At 37.5% G+C, this 20,728-nt stretch overlaps 1 protein-coding gene across 3 annotated transcripts in view; it reads left to right on the top strand.

The window, feature by feature from the left end:
* The window catches only part of LOC110288866 (polyprenol dehydrogenase-like), a 28,469-nt gene extending 19,683 nt beyond the window's left edge, over window positions 1-8,786 (top strand). For 2 of the 3 annotated variants that reach the window (XM_085837861.1, XM_085837860.1), the window contains exons 2-7: window positions 4,791-4,898; window positions 5,151-5,219; window positions 5,444-5,545; window positions 6,815-7,022; window positions 7,942-8,149; window positions 8,525-8,786. In XM_085837861.1, the coding sequence (XP_085693987.1) occupies window positions 4,791-4,898; window positions 5,151-5,219; window positions 5,444-5,545; window positions 6,815-7,022; window positions 7,942-8,149; window positions 8,525-8,728 (899 nt within the window). In that variant the 3' untranslated portion in view covers window positions 8,729-8,786. The remainder of the gene's footprint in view (window positions 1-4,790; window positions 4,899-5,150; window positions 5,220-5,443; window positions 5,546-6,814; window positions 7,023-7,941; window positions 8,150-8,524) is intronic. The other variant, XM_085837862.1, reaches the window with a different exon arrangement.
* Window positions 8,787-20,728: the final 11,942 nt, after the last annotated feature.

Here is a 20,728-nt window from a genome sequence, read left to right as displayed (position 1 = left end):
ATTATTAATAGAAATAATATATAATAATATATAATGCAATAATAAATGTTGTAACAATTTTTTATATAATAAAGGGAATGTATAACGCGGTCATGTGACACATATACGGCACGTGTGATAATTTATAGCAGTACATTATTAATAGAAATAATATATAATAATATATAATGCAATAATAAATGTTGTAACAATTTTTTATATAATAAAGGGAATGTATAACGCGATCATGTAACACATATACGGCACGTGTGATAATTTATAGCAGTACATTATTAATAGAAATAATATATAATAATATATAATGCAATAATAAATGTTGTAACAATTTTTTATATAATAAAGGGAATGTATAACGCGATCATGTGACACATATACGGCACGTGTGATAATTTATAGCAGTACATTATTAATAGAAATAATATATAATAATATATAATGCAATAATAAATTCAGTGGCAATTTTTTATATAATAAAGAGAATGTATAACGCGATCATGTAACACATATACGGCACGTGTGATAATTTATAGCAGTACATTATTAATAGAAATAATATATAATAATATATAATGCAATAATAAATGTTGTGGCAATTTTTTATATAATAAAGGGAATGTATAACGCGATCGTGTGACACATATATGGCACGTGTGATAATTTATAGCAGTACATTATTAATAGAAATAATATATAATAATATATAATGCAATAATAAATGTTGTAACAATTTTTTATATAATACAGGGAATGTATGACGCGATCATGTGACACATATACGGCACGTGTGATAATTTATAGCAGTACATTATTAATAGAAATAATATATAATAATATATAATGCAATAATAAATGTTGTAACAATTTTTTATATAATAAAGGGAATGTATAACGCGATCATGTAACACATATACGGCACGTGTGATAATTTATAGCAGTACATTATTAATAGAAATAATATATAATAATATATAATGCAATAATAAATGTTGTAACAATTTTTTATATAATAAAGGGAATGTATAACGCGATCATGTGACACATATACGGCACGTGTGATAATTTATAGCAGTACATTATTAATAGAAATAATATATAATAATATATAATGCAATAATAAATTCAGTGGCAATTTTTTATATAATAAAGAGAATGTATAACGCGATCATGTAACACATATATGGCACGTGTGATAATATATAACAATACATGATCAATAGAAATAATATATAATAATATATAATGCAATAATAAATGTTGTGGCAATTTTTTATATAATAAAGGGAATGTATAACGCGGTCATGTGACACATATACGGCACGTGTGATAATTTATAGCAGTACATTATTAATAGAAATAATATATAATAATATATAATGCAATAATAAATGTTGTAACAATTTTTTATATAATAAAGGGAATGTATGACGCGATCATGTAACACATATATGGCACGTGTGATAATTTATAGCAGTACATTATTAATAGAAATAATATATAATAATATATAATGCAATAATAAATGTTGTAACAATTTTTTATATAATACAGGGAATGTATGACGCGATCATGTGACACATATACGGCACGTGTGATAATTTATAGCAGTACATTATTAATAGAAATAATATATAATAATATATAATGCAATAATAAATGTTGTAACAATTTTTTATATAATAAAGGGAATGTATGACGCGATCATGTAACACATATATGGCACGTGTGATAATTTATAGCAGTACATTATTAATAGAAATAATATATAATAATATATAATGCAATAATAAATGTTGTGGCAATTTTTTATATAATAAAGGGAATGTATAACGCGATCATGTAACACATATATGGCACGTGTGATAATTTATAGCAGTACATTATTAATAGAAATAATATATAATAATATATAATGCAATAATAAATGTTGTGGCAATTTTTTATATAATAAAGGGAATGTATAACGCGATCGTGTGACACATATACGGCACGTGTGATAATTTATAGCAGTACATTATTAATAGAAATAATATATAATAATATATAATGCAATAATAAATGTTGTAACAATTTTTTATATAATAAAGGGAATGTATAACGCGGTCATGTGACACATATATGGCACATGTGATAATTTATAGCAGTACATTATTAATAGAAATAATATATAATAATATATAATGCAATAATAAATGTTGTAACAATTTTTTATATAATAAAGGGAATGTGTAACGCGATCATGTAACACATATACGGCACGTGTGATAATTTATAGCAGTACATTATTAATAGAAATAATATATAATAATATATAATACAATAATAAATGTTGTAACAATTTTTTATATAATAAAGGGAATGTATAACGCGATCATGTAACACATATATGGCACGTGTGATAATTTATAGCAGTAATTATTAATAGAAATAATATATAATAATATATAATGCAATAATAAATGTTGTAACAATTTTTTATATAATAAAGTGAATGTATAACGCGATCATATGACACATATTTGGCACCTGTGATAATTTATAGCAGTACATTATTAATAGAAATAATATATAATAATATATAATGCAATAATAAATGTTGTAACAATTTTTTATATAATAAAGGGAATGTATAACGCGATCATGTGACACATATATGGCACGTGTGATAATTTATAGCAGTACATTATTAATAGAAATAATATATAATAATATATAATGCAATAATAAATGTTGTAACAATTTTTTATATAATAAAGGGAATGTATGACGCGATCATGTGACACATATACGGCACGTGTGATAATTTATAGCAGTACATTATTAATAGAAATAATATATAATAATATATAATGCAATAATAAATGTTGTAACAATTTTTTATATAATAAAGGGAATGTATGACGCGATCATGTGACACATATACGGCACGTGTGATAATTTATAGCAGTACATTATTAATAGAAATAATATATAATAATATATAATGAAATAATAAATGTTGTGGCAATTTTTTATATAATAAAGGGAATGTGTAGCGCGATCATGTAACACATATATGGCACGTGTGATAATTTATAGCAGTACATTATTAATAGAAATAATATATAATAATATATAATGCAATAATAAATTCAGTGGCAATTTTTGGGGGTGTGTGTGACGTATGTGATCATATACATTAGATAAGGTACAAGATAGACGATGATATACAATACAGACAGCGACAAATGCTGTGGGTCGATCGATACGACGAGCAACATATTAATATGATATAACACGCGCCGTATGTAACGCATGGGGTCGTATATAAACGTACAGTAATAAAAATAATATATAATAATATAATAAATTACGTAACGCATGGGGTCGTATATAAACGTACAGTAATAAAAATAATATATAATAATATAATAAATTACATAACGCACGGGGTCGTATATAAACGTACAGTAATAAAAATAATATATAATAATATAATAAATTACATAACGCATGGGGTCGTATATAAACGTACAGTAATAAAAATAATATATAATAATATAATAAATTACGTAACGCATGGGGTCGTATATAAACGTACAGTAATAAAAATAATATATAATATTATACTAAATTACATAACGCATGGGGTCGTATATAAACGTACAGTAATAAAAATAATATATAATAATATAATAAATTACGTAACGCATGGGGTAGTATATAAACGTACAGTAATAAAAATAATATATAATAATATAATAAATTACGTAACGCATGGGGTCGTATATAAACGTACAGTAATAAAAATAATATATAATAATATAATAAATTACGTAACGCATGGGGTCGTATATAAACGTACAGTAATAAAAATAATATATAATATTATAATAAATTACGTAACGCATGTGCGTGTGAATTTTTCGTCCGCTGCGCGTCGCCGTGTCCGCGGGTCACGCTACTTCTGTGTCATTGCCGCGCCCCGTGTGGACTCCTCCTCTGCAAAAAGGAAAAAAAAATATTACAATACCGACTTTTAATTTTTTTTTTAAAATTCCAAAACCTTAAAATCTTGCAACCACGTAACAAAAAATAAAAAAATAAAATTGAATTATATTTATTTACTTATTCGTTTTTATTTTATTTAACTTGAATTTTATTTATATACTTATTCGTTTTTATTTTATTTAACTTGAATTTTATTTATTGACTTACTCGTTTTTATTTTATTGAGGTTAAAATGTCCGCCTTTTGCGTTCTTAGGGAAAAACGCGAATTTTCTTTTTTTTAGTTATTTTTAGAAATTGTTTTTGTTTTTTTGTTTTTTCAAATGTTTAGGAGCCGACCCTGTGGATTTTTTGGGGCGGGCGGGGCGGGGTTGTTTGTTTAAATAAAATTATTTTTTAATTTTAATTTTTTAGAAAAAAAAATTTAAAAATTGAAATTATCAGGTTAAAAAATTTAAATTTAAACATTTTTAAAAAAATATGAACGACCGCAGCTCCACTGTGGGCGGGGCCTGAGTGTGTGACGTCGCTGTGGGCGGGGCCTGAGTGTGTGACGTCGCTGTGGGCGGGGCTTGAGTGTGTGACGTCCCTGTGGGCGGGGCCTGCGTGTGTGATGTCCCCGTGGGCGGGGCCTGAGTGTGTGACGTCCCTGTGGGCGGGGCCTGAGTGTGTGACGTCGCTGTGGGCGGGGAATCTGAAGACAGGAAGTGGGGTCGGGGAGGAAGCCCCGCCTTCCCCACCGGAAGTCGCTCTCACCCGCACGGGGAGCCCCGCCCACCCCTGACCCCGCCCCTCCCCCCGCAGTTCTGCCCCCCCAGCCGGGCCGCGTGGCCATCGTGACGGGGGCGACGGCCGGCATCGGGCGCAGCACCGCGAGGCAGCTGGCGCGGCTGGGCATGCGCGTGGTCGTGGGTAGGTGGCGCCCGGGGCCGTGGGGTCGCGGGGGTCGCGGGGGTTGAACCCGGGGGTCAGAGGTCGCGCGCGGTGTTGGAGAATCACTCCCTGGGGGGCGGGGTCGCAGGTCGGGGTCAGGGGTCGACCGCGGGAGCTGGAGTCACACCGGGGTCGGGGGTCACACGCGGGGCTGCAGGGGTCACTGGGGTCGGCCTGGGGTCACAGTGACGTCACACAGCGGCCATCTTGTCTCCCCCCCCCTCCCCACAGCCGGCAATGACGAGCGCCGCGGACAGGAAGTCGTCAGCGCCATCCGGGCCGAGATGGGGAGCGACCGAGGTGAGGGCGGGGCCTCCCGGGGGTGGGGTGGGCGGGGCCTGGGGGGTCAGGATGGGCGTGGCCTGGGGTGTGATGGACGGGGAGGTTGGAGGGCGGGGCGTGACGGACAGGTGTTGGGTGACGACGTCGCAGGCCCCGCCCGTGGGCGTGGTGACGCGCACTTCCTGCCCCGGGCCTGAGTGACTGACACGCCTTGAACCCGCCCCCGGCCCCGCCCCCCGCAGCGCACTTCCTGCCCCTGGACCTCGCCTCCCTGGCCTCCGTCCGAGGCTTCGCCCGCGACTTCGGGGCCCTGGGGCTCCCCCTGCACCTGCTCGTCAACAACGGTGAGGGCGGGGCCCGGGCGGGGCCTCGGGCGGGGTGGGCGGGGCCCTGGGGCTCCCCCTGCACCTGCTCGTCAACAACGGTGAGGGCGGGGCCCGGGCGGGGCCTCGGGCGGGGTGGGCGGGGCCCTGGGGCTCCCCCTGCACCTGCTCGTCAACAACGGTGAGGGCGGGGCCGGGGCGGGCGGGGGCGTGGCTTCCGGCTTGGTGGGCGGGGCCCACGCCTCGCGGCTGCGCATGCAAATGATATGCAAATGCTCGCGTGAATATTCATAGCCGCGGCCGTGGGAGCCCCGCCCACAAGCACCCAGGCCTGTGACCCCCGACCCCTGCGAACCCCGCACTGGGCGTGACCCTAACCCCGCCCCCGTGACTCCCGACCCCTGTGTCCCTGCAGAGGGCGTGACTCTGACCCCGCCCCTCTGACTCTGACCCCGCCCCTCTGACTCTGACCCCGCCCCTCTGACTCCGACCCCGCCCCTCTGACTCTGACCCCGCCCCTCTGACTCTGACCCCGCCCCTCTGACTCTGACCCCGCCCCTCTGACTCCGACCCCGCCCCTCTGACTCTGACCCCGCCCCTCTGACTGTGACCCCGCCCCTCTGACTCTGACCCCGCCCCTCTGACTCTGACCCCGCCCCTCTGACTCTGACCCCGCCCCTCTGACTCTGACCCCGCCCCTCTGACTCTGACCCCGCCCCTCTGACTCTGACCCCGCCCCTCTGACTCTGACCCCGCAGCTGGCATGACACTGACCCCGCCCCTGTGACCCCTGACCCCCGTGACTCCCCGCGGTGGACGTGACACTGACCCCGCCCCCGTGACCCCTGACCCCCGTGACCCCGCAGCGGGCGTGACACTGACCCCGCCCCCGTGACCCCCGACCCCCGTGACCCCGCAGCGGGCGTGATGCTGACCCCACCCCCGTGACCCCCGACCCCCGTGACCCCGCGGCGGGCGTGACGCTGACTCCGCCCCCGTGACCCCCGACCCCCGTGACCCCGCAGCGGGCGTGATGCTGACCCCGCCCCCGTGACCCCCGACCCCCGTGATCCCGCAGCGGGCGTGACGCTGACCCCGCCCCCGTGACCCCCGACCCCCGTGACCCCGCAGCGGGCGTGACGCTGACCCCACCCCCGTGACCCCCGACCCCCGTGACCCCGCAGCGGGCGTGACGCTGACCCCGCCCCCGTGACCCCCGACCCCCGTGACCCCGCAGCGGGCGTGACGCTGACCCCACCCCCGTGACCCCCGACCCCCGTGACCCCGCAGCGGGCGTGATGCTGGAGCCGCGGGCCGAGACCGAGGACGGCTTCGAGCGCCACCTGGGCGTGAACTTCCTGGGCCACTTCCTGCTGACGCTGCTGCTCCTCCCCGCCCTGCGCGCGTCCGGGGCCGAGGGGCAGGGCTCGCGCGTCGTCACCGTGGGGTCGGCCACGCACTACGTGGGCGCCGTGGACATGGCCGACCTTCACGGGCGGTGAGTGTGTGGGGCCCGGAGTGGGCGGGGTCTCGGTGGGGGGAGGACAGGAAGTGACCCGGGAGGACAGGAAGTGACCGTGGAGTGGGACAGGAAGTGACCCGGGAGGACAGGAAGTGACTCTGCTGGACAGGAAGTGACCGTGGGGGGACAGGAAGTGACCGTGGGGGGACAGGAAGTGACCATGGAGTGGGATAGGAAGTGACCCGGGAGGACAGGAAGTGACTCTGCTGGACAGGAAATGACCATGGAGGGGGACAGGAAGTGACCATGGAGTGGGACAGGAAGTGACCCGGGAGGATAGGAAGTGACTGCTGGACAGGAAGTGACCGTGGGGGGACAGGAAGTGACTCCGCTGGACAGGAAGTGATCGTGGGGGGACAGGAAGTGACCATTGGGTGGGACAGGAAGTGACTGTTGGGTTACAGGAAGTGACTCTGCTGGACAGGAAATGACTCTGGGGGTGGACAGGAAGTGACCGTGGGGGGACAGGAAATGACTCTGGGGGTGGACAGGAAGTGACCGTGGGGGGACATGAAGTGACCATGGATGGGACAGGAAGTGAACCAGGAGGACAGGAAGTGACCGTGGGGGGACAGGAAATGACCCTGGGGGGTGGACAGGAAGTGACCGTGGGGGGACAGGAAGTGACCATGGATGGGACAGGAAGTGAACCAGGAGGACAGGAAGTGACTCTGCTGGACAGGAATTGACCCTGGGGGTGGACAGGAAGTGATTGTGGGGGGACAGGAAGTGACCATGGAGTGGGACAGGAAGTGACCCGGGAGGACAGGAAGTGACCGTGGGGGGACAGGAAGTGACCCTGGGGGTGGACAGGAAGTGACCGTGGGGGGGACAGGAAGTGTGACCCCGCCTTCCCGTAACCCCCCCCTCCCATCCCCACACCCTGACCCCGCAGCCACGCCTACTCCCCGTACGCGGCCTACGCGCAGAGCAAGCTTGCCCTCGCCCTGTTCGCCCTGCACCTGCAGCGCGTCCTGGACGCCCGCGGCGACCCCGTGACCTCCAACATGGCCGACCCTGGCGTGGTCGACACCGAGCTGTACCGGCACGCGGGGTGGGTCTTGCGCACGGTGAAGCGGGCCCTCGGGCGGCTCGTGTTCAAGGTGAGCACGGGCGCGACCCCCGACCCCGTGTGACCTCACGTGACCCCTTCCGACCCCGTGTGACCCATGTGACCCCCCTCCTGACCATGTGTGACCTCCATTGACCCCTGCTTACCCCTTGGAGACCCCTTGACCTCTGAGGACCCCATGTGACCCTCAGTGACCCCACCTGACCCTGCGTGACCCCGGTTGACCCCATGGAGCCCAGTGTGACCCATGACCTCTGACGACCCCATGTGACCCTCAGTGACCCTGAGACCCATGACCCCCGCGCGCGATCCCACCCGACGCCTACTTGACCCCCACCGCCTCAAGCGACCCCGCGACCTCTGATGACCCCCACGTGACCCCTCCCGCCCCCCCACCCCCCCGCAGAGCCCGGAGGAGGGCGCGTGGACGCTGGTGTACGCGGCGGCCGCGCCGGAGCTGGAAGGGGTCGGAGGTCGCTACCTGCGCGACGAGGCGGAGGCGGAGCCGCTGGGGGCCGCGCGGGACCGGGAGCTGCAGCGGCGTCTGTGGGCCGAGGGCCTCAGGCTGACGGGCGCGGGGGGCGGGGACGGCGACGGCGTCGCGGGGTGATGACGTCGGCGCGGGGTGGGCGGGGCCCGGCGCTGGGAAATAAACGACGTGTCCATGCCCCTGCCTCAGCTCGCGGCTCTGTGTGTGTGTGTTGGGGGGCGGAGGTGAGGGCGGGCGGGGTCTCCTCGCCACTTCCTGTCTGACTCCACGCGGCCTCTGTGGCCTCGGGTGACCTCAGATGACCCCAGGTGACCCAGCCTGAACCATCCTGATGCCAGTGACCTCTGTGACCTCTCATGACCCCAGATGACCCCCCAGTGGCCCCCAGGGACCCACATGACCCCCGTGACCTCACCTCGGCCTCAGTGACCACGGTGACCCCGCTTGACCCCCGTACCCCAACCTGGGCCACTTTTTGGCCTCTGTGACGTCTGTGACCCCGTGTGACCCCAGATGACCCCACGTGACCTCAGTCACCCACCTGGAGCCAGCTTGACCCCGGTGACCTCCCTGACCTGCCGTGACCCTGGGTGACCCTACTTGACCTCGGTGACCCTGCGTGACCCCCCAGGATAAGGACCTAACACAGCTTGACCCTCGTGACCTCACGTGACCCTGGGTGACCCCCAACATGACCCCAGTCACCTCCTCTGGGCCTTGGTGACATCGCTGGATCCAGGTGACCTCCCGTGAACCCGGATGACCCCACTTGACGTCGTTGACCCCTGTGTGACCCCGGTGACCCCATTAGACCCCGCGACCCCGACCTGACCCTGGTGAACCCTGTGACCTCCCGTGACCCCGGATCGCCCCCACCTGACCTCGGTGACCCCCGCGACACCCCACGAGCCCGTACGACCCCCCTGTGACCCCCGCTCCACTGGGGCCCCCCCCGCCCCGCCCCCGCCCCGCCCCGCCCCGGCCGCCGCACGCAGGGGCCGGGATGTAGAGGTCGGCGGTGGCAGCGGCGGCCGAGCTGGAGACGTCGCCCGGGGTGGGGCCGGGGGCGGGGTCGGTGACGTCAGTCAGTCAGGGCCGCATTTGCATAAATTAGCATACGGTGCGGCCCGGGCCGTCCTGGGGCTCAGTGTGTAGCCCAGGCTGGCCTCCATCTCGGCCATCCCCCTGCCTCTGCGTCCCGCGGGCTGGGACGAAAGGCGTGGCCACCGCGGCCCGGCGACCCTGAAATACTCAACAAACACTTGATTAAAAAAACCGGACTTTCAAAAAACCCGAGAACTCGAATAAAACCCGAAAAAAATAATAAAACCCGGAAACAATGCCTTAAATTCTACAAAAGCTCAGGACCCGAAAACAACATCACAACCACAGCGACACAAACCCCGCGGCTTTGAAAAATCGCCCCAAACACGGACAACACCCAAAATCGTTTCTAAAATGAAAAAACCTTTTAAAAAATTCCTAAAATCCTTAATAAAGACTTAAAAAAAAACCCTAAAATTCTAAAAAAAAAAAACCAAAGAACTCTAAAAAATTCCAAAAAAATCCTAAAACCTTAAAAAAAAAAAATGCTGTGAAACCCTACAAAATTTCAAGAACCCTAAAAATAACCTTAAAAAAAACATAAAACCTTAAAAACAAAAACAAACAAACAAAAACCTATGTCCTTAATAAATCTCTGAAAACGTGGGCAAAACACGTAAATCATTTTAAATGAAAGAACCCTTTAAAGACAAAATCTTAAAACTTTAATGAAAACTTTTTAAAAAACTAAAAAAAAAAATATATATATATAAACACTCAAGAACTCTAATTTTTTTTTAAAAAACCCTAAAACTATAAAAAAAATAAAATAAAATAACAAAAAGAAATCTTTAGAACCCTAAAAAGACACTGAAAACCTCTAAAGCCCCCAAAACCCTATAATGTTAAGAAAAAAATCCTTCAAGAAACCTAAAGAGCTGTAAAACTGTAAAAAAGAAACCATAAAGACTCTAAAATGCTTTATAAACACTTTTAAAAAAAATTAAACTAAAATTCCAAAAAAAGAAAACCCGAGAACTCTAAAATGACCCTGAAAAAAATCCTAAAACCTTAAAAATGCTCTAAAACTCTACAAAATTTCAAGAACCCTAAAAATACCCTGAGAACCATACAACCTTAAAAAACAAACAGAAAACAAAAACAAAAAAAACAAAAAAAATACCAAAAACAAACAAACAAAACAAAAACTATGGCCTTAATAAATCTCTGAAAACACTTAAATCATTTTTAAATGAAAGATCCCTTTAGGAAAATCTTACTACTTTAATAAAAACTTTTTTAAAACCTAAAAAAAAAAAACATAAAAATCTAAAACAAAAACAAAAACAAAAACAAAAAAACAAAACACTCAAGTACTCTAATTTTTTAAAAGTCCTAAAACTATTTAAAAAAACTAAAATATAAATAAAAAAAATTTCTTGAACCCTAAAAAGACACTAGAAACCCCTAAAAACCAAAAAAACCTACAATGTTAAGAAAAAAATCCTTTATGAAGCATAAAGAGCTGTAAAACTTAAAAAAAAACATAAAAATTGAAAAATCCAAAATACATAAAATTCTTAAAAAAACATAAATGATCTCTATATTACGAAAACACCCTAAAATCCTTTAAAAAAAACCTTCAAAATTCTAAAAAAAAAAAGCCATAAAGACCGAAAAATACAGCAGAACCCTGAAATTCCCCAAAACCCTAAAACCCTCTATGAAAGTACCTACAAATCCTTAAAATTCCAAATAAATTCTTGAAACGCCAAAACGAATCCTAAAATCCTAAAAAAAAAAACAAAAAAACCTCTAAAATAATTTTAAAAACTCAAAAACCCTAAAAAGACCCCCAAACCCTGATAATCTTTAAAAAAAATAAAGAAAACCATAAAGACCGAAAACCCCCAAAACGTAAAAATACATAAAATTCTTAAAGACACATAATGATCACTCTATTACCAAAATATCCTAAAATACTTTTAAAAACCTAAAAAAAAAAAACCTAAAAAAAATAAAAAAGTATAATTCAGAAAAACTCAAAAAGACCCCAAAATAACAAAAATAATTCTGAAAATCTTTTTAAAAAACTAAAATACTGCAAAATCCTGAGAAAACCCCATGGTGTAACTGCACCGCATTCTCTGCATCCATTGCTCTGCTGAGGGCGTCTGGGTTCTTCCCAGCTCCTGGCGATGATAAATACGGCTGCTTAAAAAGAACATAAGCGATCACTGCATCACCAAAACATCCCAAAATCCTTTAAAGAACAACCTTAAAAAAAAAAAAAAAACCTAAAAGACACACAAAAAAATTATAATTCTGAAAAACTCAAAAACACTAAAAATATCCAAAAATAATTCCAAAAAACCATATAAAAATGAAAATCTAAAAAAAAAAATAAGCCTCAAAAACCCTAAGACCCTAAAAAAACAACAACAAAAAACAACAACAAAAACAAAAACAAAAAACCCTAAATAAAAAACTAAGGCCTTCAAAAATCCCCACAAAACCCCTAAAAACTCTAAAATCCTTAAAACACCCTAAAAGAAACTGAAAGCATTAAAAAAGAAAACCCTAAGCAACCATAGAATCTTTAAACAAACACTAAAATATCCTTAAAAACCTTAAAAAAAAACCCCTAGAATGCTTTATAAACACTTTTTTTAAAAAATTAAACTAAAATTCCAAAAAATAAAACCCAAGAACTCTAAAATGACCCTGAAAAAATCCTAAAACCATAAAAATGCTGTAAAACTCTACAAAATTTCGAGAACCCTAAAAAATACCCTGAGAACCATACAACCTTAAAAAAAAAACAAAAAACAAAACAAAAAAAAAAAACAAAACAAAAAACTATCGCCTTAATAAATCTCTGAAGACATGGGCAAAACCCTAAAATCCTCAAAACCCCTAAAAAGACCCCAAAACCCTAAACACCTAAAAAAACAAACAAAAACAAAAACAAAAACAAAAACCTGGAACGGCTAAAAACAAAAGAAAACAAAACAACAAAAACACACAAACAAAAAACCACCAAAGACTTTAAAAAGCCAAAAAATCCTTTTAAAAAACCTAGAGCTACGCAGAGAAACCCTGTCTCGAACACTAAAAGGTCCTTAAAGAAACATAAAAAAAAATAAAATAAAATAAAATAATTTAAAATCAATTGTTTTAAAAAAACTAAAATTCAAAAAAAATAAAATAAATAAATAAATAAATAAATAAATAAAAAGGAAAACCCGAGAACTTTAAAGAGACACTGAAAATTTCTAAAACCTTGAAAAGTGTTCTGAATTCCGACGGATCGCTAAGGTCCAGGTCTGCACAGCCACGTCCGGGACGGCCAGGTCTGCACAGAGGAACTCTGTCTGGAAAAGTCAAAAAAACACGCAAACAAACAAACAGAAAAACCCTAAAAACCTTAAAAAGTCAAAATGATAAACCATGAAGCTTTAAAAAAAAAAAATCAAGAAAAACCATAAAGAACTCTAAAAATAAAAAAAAAACCACAAGCACTGAAAGAACCTAAAACCCTATAAAAAATTGATATTCAAATATATATATATATATATATTGAATCGTAAAGAGACCCAGAAATCCCTAAAATGCTAAATGAATCCCTAGAGCTAAATAAAAAATACTACAATAGTTAAAAAAAATAAATAAGTGAAAAAAAAATAAAAAAAAATAAATAAGTGAAAAAAAAAAAAACAAAAAAAAATCATAGAACCCTAAAAGGAAGCAGAAATCCCTAAAAACCTAAATGAAACCTAAAATGTAAAAAAAAAAAAAAACATTAAAGGTAAAAAAAACAAAAGTCCTAAAATAGTTTAAAAACCATAAAAGATTCTGAAAACCCTAAAATACCTTAAAATTCTAAAACATACCGACAAAACCTTAAGACCCGAAATAAATGTGAAACCCTAAAAGGAATCCTAAAACCCTAAAAAAAAAAAACCCTAGAATTCTTAAGAAAACTCAGAAACCCTAAAAAGACCCTAAAAACCCTAAAACCATAAAAAAAAGAACCTGAAACCTTTTAAAATCCCTAAAGGCTTAACAGCAGCAACAACAAAAAGAGTTAAAACAATCTTTTTAAAAGCACCGGAAAAGACCCTAAAAACCCTAAAAACTTAAAAAAAAAAACCCTGAAGTTTTAAAAAAATTAACAACCACCGCAAAAGTCTGTAAAATTCTAAAAAAAAAATAAAGAACCAAAAACCCTTAAAAAAAAACCCTAAAATCCTTTAAAAAAATTAAATAAAATAAAAACTCCTAGATGTATAAAAAGGCCCAGATGACCCTAAAACCTTAAAAAAAGAGAACGCCAAGGACTTGACAAAAATCACCAAAAACAGTGAAAAAACCCTAAAGTCATTCAAAAACCTGAAAGAAACCTAAGACTTAAAAAGAAAAAAGGTAAACTTTTAAAAAATCCTAAAATCCTTAAACAGACCATAAAATAGGCCACAAAATCTCGAAAAACTGTAAAATACTCAATTAATTAACCTTTAAAAAATAAAATAAAATTCTAAAAAAAGAAAACACAAGAACTGTAAAAAGGCCCTGAAAGATGTTAAAAACCCTAAAAATTACTCAAAAACTCTACAACAACCGTAGAACCCTAAAAAGACCACAGAAAAACTTTAAAAAAAAAACAAAAACAAAAACAAAAACAAAAACCCTATGGCCTTAAAAAAATCACCAAAAACATAAAAAACAAAACAAAACAAAAACACTAAAATCATTTAAAAACCCTAAAAGAACGCTAAAAAGCTTTAAACAAAATCCTAAAATCCTTAATAAAAACTGGAAAAAAAAACCCCTAAAACCATAAATAAGATTAACCCTAAAATTCTAAAAAAACAAAACAAAACAAAAACAAACAAACAAACAAAACGACCTTAAGAACAGAAAAAAGGTCCGGAAAAAAAAAAAACAAAAACCCTAAAACCCTAAAAAAAAAGCCTGAAAACCTTTAAAAAACCTAAAAATACTTCAAAACCCTGAAATTAAAAAAAAAAAACAAAAAACCTAAAGCCCTCTAAAAAATAAATACCTACAAAACACTAAAACCCTAAATAAAAACCTGAAACGCTAATAACAATCCCAAACCCATAAAAAACTCTGAAATTCTAAGAAAAACAAAAGAACTCTAAAAAGACCCTAAAAATCTCTAAAACCCTCAAAAAACCTGAACTATATATAAAAAAAGCAAAAACATGTAAAACCCTAAAAAATCCTAAAATCCTTTAAAAACCCTAAAATACCCTCAAACCCTAAAACACCTTAAAATTCTAGAAGAAATCGAGAACCTTCAAAAAACCCTAAAAATAAACCACAAAAATCCCTAAGACTCAGAAAAACCAATTTTTTTAAACTATAAAAAATTCCTAAAGCTCTAAATAAAAACACTAAGACCTCCAAAAATGCCCCCACGCCCTAAAATATACCTAAAATCCTGAAAAAAAAACCCTAAAAATACATCAAAACCCTGAAACCCCCCAAACCCTAAAACACTAAAAAAATACCAAAAAACCTTAAGTCCCTACGATAAAAATCTGAAACCCTAAAACGCATCCTAAACCCCTGAAAACCCTAAAATTCTAAAGAAAACTCAAAAACTCCAAAAAGACCCTAAAAACCCTAAAACCCTAAAAAAAAAAAAATGAACCTGAAACCGATTAAAAAAATACCCTAAACACTAAAAAAAAATATTTTTTTAAATCTTTTCAAAAAGAAACCTGAAAAGACCCTAAAAACTTCAAAAAAGAAACCCGAAGCTTGAAAAAATCAACAAAACGCTTAAAAAAAAAGAAAACCCTAAAATTCTTTAAAAAATTAAAAGAACCTGAAACCGTAAAAAAATCTCAAAAATTGTAAAAAACAAAAAAAACAAAGAAACAATCAAAACGTAAAGAACCGTCTAGAAGGCTAAAAAGACCGAGAAAACCCTAAAACCATAAAAAAAGAAAAAAAGAACCCAAAGGCCTTGAAAGAAATCGCCAAATACACTGAAAAAAACCCCTAAAATCATTTTAAAACCCTAAAAGAACTCTAAAACGTTAAAAACCATAAAATCCTAAACAAACCCTGAAGGAAACATAAAAGCTTAAAAAAAATTTTTTTTTAAATACTTAATAAACATTTTTTTTAAAAAACTAAAATTCTAAAAAACAAAAAAAGAAAATCCAAGAACACTGAAAAGACCTTAAGAAATTCAGAAACCCTAAAATATATCTTAAAATTCTACCACTCAAGAACCCTAAAAAGACCCTAAAAATCATTAAGAACAAACAAAGAAAAATGAAACTATGACCTTAAAAAATACCAAGAAACACTAAAAAAAACACTAAAATTAATTAAATTAATTAAAAACCCTAAAAGCACCCAAAAGACCTTTTTTAAAAATTCTAAAATCCTTAAAAAATTAAAAAAAACCTAAAACCCTAAAGATAAACCCTAAAATTGTAAAAAAAAAAAAACAAAAGAAAACAAAAATAAAAAACAAAAAAAAACAAAAAAACCCTAAAGATCAGTAAAAAGACCGAGAAACCCCTAAAACACTAAAAAAATCCGTAAAATCCTTTAAAAAAACTAAAAATACATCAAAACCCTGAAACCCAAAAAAGTAAAATAAAATAAAATAAAAAAATACCTATAAAACCCTAAAACCCTAAAATGAATCCTAAACCCCTAAAAACACCCAAAAAATTCTAAAAAAAAAACCCCCAAAAATCCTTAAAAGACTCTAAAAATCTGCAAAATCCTAAAAAAGTAAAGCCTTAAAAATATCCTAAAATCCTTTAAAAACCCCAAAAGGCCCTGAAACCCTAAATCATGACACTGACGACGCCGTCAAAAATCCTCTTAAAATCCTAAAATCTCTAAAACACTGTAAAATCACTAAAGGGAAACCTTAAAAAATCCTTAAAAAAAAACTAAAACCTTAAAAAGCAGAAAACCCTTAAAGAAGGAGAATCTTTAAACAGACACGGAAAGAGCCCCAAAAAGCCAAAATAAAGAAACCGGAAATGCTTCAGATACACTGCAAAAAAAACACCGACAATTCTAAAAAAAAAAAGAACTATAAAAAAAAAAACCCCAAAAAATTCTAAAATTCCTAAAATTCTACAAAACCTCAAGAGCCCCAATAAGACCCTAAAATACTGAAAACCATTAAAAAAATAAATAAATAAAACCCTATGGCATTTTAAAAAAAGCATCTTAAAAACTCTGAGAAACCCTAAAGTCATTTTTTACAAGAAGGAAACCTTAAAAACAAAACAAAACAAAAAAAAAAAAACCCAAAAAACAAACAAAAAAAAAAATCGTAAAATTCTCAAAGAAAAACCTCCAGAACTCTGGATATTTTTTAAAATCTAAAACCCAAAAACAACATAAATGATAAGAAAAAACTTTCAGAACCCTAAAAAGACGCTAAAACTCCCCACAACCTTAAAAAAAAAAAAACTCTAAAAATGAAAAAAAAACCCAACCTCCTAGAATCCTAAAAAAATAAAACTATAAAAATCCCTAAAGCCAAAAAAAGCTAAAAAACCTAGAAAAGTGAAATTAAAAAAACATAAACGAACCTTAAAATACTAAAATACCCTGAAATTTAAATTCTATAACCAAAAAACTTAAAACTCTAAAAAAAAAAAACCTATAATTCTGAAAAACCCAAGGACATTAAAAAGTCCGCTCAAAAATCCCTAAAGCCATAAAAAAAAAACCTAAATTCCTTTAAAAAAAATGAAAAACCTAAATATTCACCACAGCTCTGAAAGCTAAAGTCAGAGAGGGAAACACAGAGAAACCGAGTCCCGAAAAACTGAAGAAAAAGAAGAAGCAGCAGCGAGAGAAAGGAAGGAAGAAAAGTTTTAGGGACGTTTTGGTTTCTTGTGTATTTTATTTTATTTTATTTCATTTTATTTTATATTATTTTATTTTATTTTATTTTATTTTATTTTTATTTTATTTTATTTTACTTTACTTTACTTTATTTTTATTTTATTTTATTTTTATTTTATTTTATTTTTATTTTATTTTATTTTTTTTATTTTATTTATTTTATTTTATTTTATTTTACTTTATTTTATTTTTATTTTATTTTATTTTTATTTTATTTTTATTTTATTTTTTTTTATTTTATTTTTATTTTATTTTATTTTATTTTATTCTATTTTATTTTTTAGATTCCTGTGGGTTTTGTAACAGGTTTGTAGCGTTTTTAGAAGCGTGTTTTAGACGTTTTTGGTTTTCAGACTTCTCGTGGATTTTTAATGTTTTTCCTTGTTTTTGTTTGTTTGTTTTTCTCTCTTTTTTTTTTAGGATTTTTAGTGTATGTTAGGGTTTTAGGATTTAATTTAGACTTTATTTCATTTTATTTCTTAGGTTTTTTGTTGTTGTTCTTAATTTTTTTTTAAAGTCTAGAGTTTTATATTTTTGGGGTTTAAAATACCTTAAAATTCTACAAGAAATCGAGAACCTTCAAAAAAACCCTAAAAATAAACCACAAAAAACCCTAAGAACCTAAAACGCAAAAATCCCCAAAACTTTTTAAAACCATAAAAAACCCCACAACCGCGACAACAACCACGAGGCCTTCGACCGCACACACAGAAAAAACCCTAAAAACTCTCAGAAAGTTTAAAAACTGTGAAAGAAACCTGAAACCTTTCAGAAGGAAAACCCTAAAAATCCCTAGAGTCGGTCAACAAACACCAAGAGAGCCCCGAGAAAAGCTTAAGAAATAAAAAGCGCAGCCCCTAAAATGCTCAATAAACACTTTTTTAAAAACGCTAAAATTCAAAAAAAGGAAGAACACGAAAAAGACACCAAAAAATTCTAAAATACTAAAAAAAAAAAAAAATTGAAAGAAAAAGCCCTAAAATTCAGGAAAACTCCAAGAACCCGAAAAAGACTCTAAAAACCATAAAACCATAAAAACCAAACCAAACAAACAAACAAACAAACAAAAAACCCTATGGCGTTAAAAGTTCATCTTAAACACGGAGAAATCCCTAAAATCATTTTTTAAATTAAAGGAACCATTTAAAAAACCCTAGAATTATTAATAAAAACTTTTAAAAAAATAAAAAATACCCTAATTAAAAAAAAAAAACTTCAAGAACTCTAATTAAAAAAAAAAAAAACCTAAAACCCTAAAAAAAAAAAAAAAAACTATAATGTTAAAACAAAAACAAAAACAAAAAACCTTCTAGAACCCTAAAAAACCATAAAACTACTTAAAAAAAAAAAAAAAACTAAAGGCCAAAAAAAAAATCTCAAAAAGAATAATAAAATATAAAATTCTTAAAAAAAAATAAACAAACCCTAAGAAACCAAAAAAACACCCTAAAATTGAAAAAAAAAAGTAAAAAAAAAAAACCCAAACACTAAAAATCCCCCAAATTCTGAAAAATACAAGAACACTAAAAAGACAGGGAAAAAAAAATCCCCAAAAATCATAAAGAAATTAAAATCCTTTAAAAAAAAAATCTAAAAATTCATCAAAACCCTGAAACCACAAACAATCCTGAAACCTACAAAAAGCACCCAGAAAACCTTAAAACCCTCAACAAAAACCGGAAACCCTCAAAAAGAATCCTAAACCCCTAAAAAAAAACAAAACTCAAAAACCTTAACAAATGAACCTAAAATTGTTAAAAGAAAAAACCATGATTTCTTCTTGAATTTTAAGATATTTTAGGGTTTTAGGGTCTTTTAACAGTTTTTGTTTTTATGATTTTTTTATTTATTTCGTTTTTTAAGGCTTTAGGTTTTTTTAGCATTTTGGGTATTTTTTTTTAAAGGATTTTAGGATTTTTTTAAAAAAATAGTTTTTTTTTTTTTAGGGTTTTTTTAATGTCATTTCAGTGTTTTTAGCTATTTTATAAGAACATAGGGTTTTTTGTTTTGTTTTGTTTTTTTTAATAGTTTTTCGGGTCTTTTTAGGGTTCTCGAGTTGTGGAGTTTTTGGTGTTTTGATTTTTAGAGTTTTATTATTTTTTAGGTCTTTTTAGAGTTCTTTGGTTTTTCTGTTTCTTTAGAATTTTAGGGTCTTAAAAAATTGTTTACTGAGTTTTTTATTTTTTTTTCTAGCTTTTTAAGGCTCTTTTAGGGCGTGTTTAATTATTTCAGGGTTTGTGGCCCACGCCTTTCATCCCAGCCCTCGGGAGGCAGAGGCAGGTGGATTGCCGAGTTCGAGGCCAGCCTGGTCTACAGAGTGAGTTCCAGGACAGCCAGGGATACACAGAGAAACCCTGTCTCGAAAAAAACAAAAAAAAACAAAGAAACAAACAAAACCCCTAAGAACCTTAAAAAGTCAAAATAATAAACCATGAAGCTTTAAAAAAATCAAGAAAAACAATAAAAAATTCAAAAATAAAAAAAACCACAAACCACGAAAGAACCTAAAACCCTAAAAAAATTCCTAATATTCTAAAAAAAAAAAAAAAAACCCAACCGAACAAAAAACAAACAAACCAAAAAAATCCTAGAACCCTAAAAAGGCCCAGAAATCCGTAAAAGTTTAAACGAAACCTGAAAGCTTAAAAAACAGCTTATTAAAGTTAAAAAAACATCCTAAAATACTTTAATAATCATAAAAGACACTCAAACTTCAACTACCTTAAAATTCTAGAAGAAATGAAAATCCATAAAACAAACTAAAAAAAAAAAACTAAAATTTCAAGAACCCTAAAAATACCCTGAAAACCATGAAACCCTAAAAATAAATAATAAATAAATAAATAAATATAAAAATAAATAAATAAATAAAAATAATAAGACCTACGGCCTTAATAAATGTCTGAGAACGGGCACTAAACCCTTAAATCATTTTTAAATGAAAGAACCCTTTAAGAAAATCTTAAATCTTTCATAAAAACGTTAAAACCTAAAAAAAGAAAACCCTCTAACATTCTAAAAAAATAAATAAATAACACTCAAGAACTGTATATTTTTTAAAAGCCCGAAAAGGAAAAAAAAAAAAAAAAAAACCCTACAGCAGTAATAAAAAATCTCTAGAACAGTAAAAAGACACTAAAAATCCCCAAAACCTCC

This window comes from Mus caroli, unplaced genomic scaffold (assembly GCF_978045245.1).
Source record: "Mus caroli unplaced genomic scaffold, Mus_caroli_1 scaffold_5, whole genome shotgun sequence".
Taxonomy (NCBI): domain Eukaryota; kingdom Metazoa; phylum Chordata; class Mammalia; order Rodentia; family Muridae; genus Mus; species Mus caroli.
Note: the sequence above shows the minus strand (reverse complement) of the source record. Positions and strands in the feature narration are given on the sequence as shown.